Source organism: Chrysochloris asiatica, unplaced genomic scaffold (genome assembly GCF_000296735.1).
Source record: "Chrysochloris asiatica unplaced genomic scaffold, ChrAsi1.0 scaffold00001, whole genome shotgun sequence".
Lineage (NCBI taxonomy): Eukaryota > Metazoa > Chordata > Mammalia > Afrosoricida > Chrysochloridae > Chrysochloris > Chrysochloris asiatica.
The window spans coordinates 62,174,495-62,178,177 of NW_006408519.1; the positions used below are offsets into that span (position 1 = coordinate 62,174,495).

A 3,683-nucleotide genomic window follows, 5' to 3' on the forward strand; every position below is an offset into this window, starting at 1 on the left:
GTGTGTGTGGTGCTGCTAATTTCTTGGTTCCACATAATTTTCTATGCTGAGTTCATTTTGATTGTGGGTTTTCTTGTCATTACATTTCTGTTGTGTTAATTAATGTTTACTAAATCTGTTTTTCCTCTTATTTTACATTATGTTGACTTTTAAATGAAGGTTATGGAAATTCTTGTGAGGTTACTGAGTTCAAAGTCTAGAAGAGGGCTGGCTAAGTTTTAGCTGCTTGGACTCTACCACAGAGCTCTGTGCACACTTGTGTATACACTGCAACAGTTTCTAGAAGTCTGGACAACATCACTCTTGGTGAGAAAGACCTTTCCTGTCTCTGAGCAAAAGATCTCTTTCTAGGGGTAGCCAGGGGTACTGAGGTTTTATAAGAGAATAATTCCTTGCAATTCCTTAAAATGACAGCATGTCTCTCTCTCAAATGGTTGATCAGTTTCTTTTCTTTTTAAAAGCTCTTATTGTGAATTGAGAACATCGGTTTTGCACTCAACCTACCGTACTTTGTTTCATTGCAATGATTACAATCCCCACCATGCATCATCATTTAACAGTATTTGCGTCTATTCACTTTTTTGGGGGTAGGGTGGGGAATGAACACAAAAACAAGCAGGAATATATAATCATTTAAACACTCAAAGGGCACATTATGCAAGTCTGCCTTCTGGCTGCCAGCACCTGGCCGCCAGCACACAGCCTTTCTCTTTCCATGAGTCTGGAGTCCTCAGCTGCTCTACCTCTCTATCCCATCATCTCTGCCTCCATCTCTGGTGTCGCTGCTTCTCTGAATAACGTCCCACATTCCACTTATGCTCTTCTCCCTTGATGGTCCTAGGGTTCTCTGTTCCTAGAAAGTAAGATGAACTATTCCCCCCTTTTTGTTACAATACTTCTACATTTACTGTTGTGACAATCACAATTAGTCATGAATAACAATTACTCACTACTGAATCAAATGAATCCTATTCCCATCTCCGTTCACCAGACACAACTAGACAAGTTGAAAGCCATTCAGTGGGGATTCTGCCTTCCCCCGCACACTCTGAAACTTAACACTCTCTTGAAAACTTGTAAGCCAGTCACTTCCTGCCTTTAGAACCCACCCCAACCCACATTTTAGGTAGCAAATATCTAAGATGCCAGTCCCTATCAAGACTGTGTACAGAGGGGACAGGTTTGATACTTGCTATAAAGATTCCTTCCATCTCAGTTGGTATTTTGAGCTACTACATCCATACGTACAGGTCAAGTTAATCAAATTGTAGCAATTTACACTTGTTTCCTTTATCAAATTTCTTTACCTTCCTCTAGTTGAGTTCTGATCATCAAGCCATTAAAGCTCAGCCAAATGGGTACTATCTGCAAGTTTGGACATTCTTGGGCATCTCCACCTCAGTTCATATCAGCTGGACAGCTTCACTCTAAGCTCTAGCCCTCCATGGCTCAGGCGTTCCCAAGTCTGATTTGTTTAAAAATTGCAGTTCTGGATTATAAATCCTGAAACAAGAGTTCTCAGGAATTTCCAGTATCAGCAAACAAAATATCTTTAATACACAGGACACTTAGATTGTGAAATGTTCTCACATGGAAAAAGACAATATATATTCAGTATATGTTCTGACATGGTGTTCTCAAAGGAATGGCACTCATTTTACTCTGGGGAGCTGAAATACAATATAAATGTTCATTTAATTGATTAAAAAATGTATTGAGATCTTTAGTAACACAGAGAGATAAGAATTTCTGTGAGAATCTATGCAGAGTTTCTATTAAGTCTTTACATAAAGAGTCTTTTGAACTTCCCCCAGAGAGCCAAGGGGCATACACAGAGAAGTTTGCAATTGTTTTTTCCAGAACATACCTCAAATCGCCAGACAAGGAACTAACCCCCACTGCCACTTCATCACATCACTGTCTGACCTTGGACAAATCAGATGGCCCCAAGGTCACTGGGTAACACAGGAAAGTCTAATCACTAAAAATATTCCCAGCAGGAGGCCCCTCCATGTTGTTGCAGTGGGAACGTGTTCTGTTTTTCGAGGAAGTAAAGCCAAGTGTTAATGGGTGGTCTCTTGAACAACTTAAAAGCATTTTCTCTTGTAAAACAAGCCTTACCGAAAGCACCACTTGCACAATGAATGTTCTGGACCATGCATGGCTCCAAAGAGAAAGATGAAGAGCTATGCTGAGGACATCTTAAATTAAGAAGTAGTAGAATGGTGTGCTAAAGACAGCAAAAGGACTGGGTCCAGCTGCTTGGGTCCCAAGCCCTCACTAGCTGTGCTGCATGTTCCTTCCATGGGACTCAGTGTTTAAAATCTATAAAACTATGATAATATAAAGGAGCTCTAAAAAGCTTGTGAAAAATGTAATGAAAAGATACTGTAATTTTTTTCACTAACTTTTTGAAGCGCCTCGAATTAGTCCCTACTTCATCAAGTTATTTTAAGGATTGAAATAAATAATTTGTTGGTGTTGTTAAGTGCCGTTGAGTCAGTTCCGACCCGCAGCGACATTGTATCGGGTTTCCAAGGAGTGACTGGTGAGCTTGAACTGCCGACTTTGTGGTTCAAACTGACTTCGCAGGCCAGCACATTAACCCCCAGTGCCACACCAGGACTCCTCGAAATAAATAATAGTGACAATAAAAAACTCAATCTACATCTATTCTCAGACATATTGGTGAGTGTTTTCTCACTTTGATGAGGAATGAAACAGAAGTCTTCTGGGAAAAGTGAGCATGTTCATGTTTTTTAGAGGTTTCAGGAGACACTTCTGGGCTCTTACCTGTCACAGCTGGAGCACAGGAAGATGAGGAAGGTGATGAGGAAGAAGGTGGCCATGGCTGCTAGACTTCCCCACAGGACTATCTGCAACTGCCCGCTGCTGCTCAGCAAGCTCCCAGCAGGTCCCATGGTGAAGCCAGGAAGCTATGAATAGCTGCGGAGAGTAAGTCAGGTCCTCAAAGGCGTCAACATTGGGGTCGAAGTGCTTGTCTTCCTGCAGAGAAAACAGCATTTTTGAAACAATTTCCAATGGAAAGTTCCCAAATCTTGTCACTGGATTCAAGTCAGTGGGTGGAGATTTGGGCATACGACGGAGGTGGACCTGCAGGTACACAGAAGAGAGCTCTGGACCGGATCCGAAACACAGCCTGGGCAAGGTCCTTGTTCTCAGGGCCCATAGAATGTCAGGTGGGCAGCCCAATGCCGTGTTTGAAGCAACGGATGCTATATTACTAGTTAATATCTTTTAGGGCTGTATTCTTGATGGGAATTTCAAATCAAGCAAGACTCCAAGTATTGTATCACAAATAAACACTTGGATTTAATAAAAAAAATAAAACAACAACAACAACAACAAAAGAAACAGCAGTATGCAACACTAGTGAGATAGGCATCCCATAGGATGGTCAGAGATTCTAGGCATATCATAGATTCAAGGCATACCATAGGATGGTCAGTCATTCAAGATGAAAAGGGCAGCATTTACTTCAGGACAAAATTCTGAAGGTTAGAAAGGGCAGGATGGAAACAAAACACAAAGGGAGGAAGTAGAAAGTGATGGAACATGGAGGGGTTTGCAATTATTAAGATGAAATGAAGTGTATGATTTGTTGAATGTAAAACTGACAGTTTTCTCTGTAAACCTTCACTCAATTCTTACATAAAAAATTA

General features: G+C 41.1%; 1 protein-coding gene across 1 annotated transcript in view; it reads right to left on the reverse strand.

Annotated features, from left to right (window-relative positions):
* PAG1 (phosphoprotein associated with glycosphingolipid microdomains 1) overlaps positions 1–2,921 on the reverse strand; it is a 25,780-nt gene extending 22,859 nt beyond the window's left edge. Inside the window, exon 1 of the mRNA XM_006830807.1 lies at positions 2,794–2,921. Within this exon, the coding sequence (XP_006830870.1) occupies positions 2,794–2,921 (128 nt within the window). The remainder of the gene's footprint in view (positions 1–2,793) is intronic.
* Between the last annotated feature and the right edge of the window lie 762 nt (positions 2,922–3,683).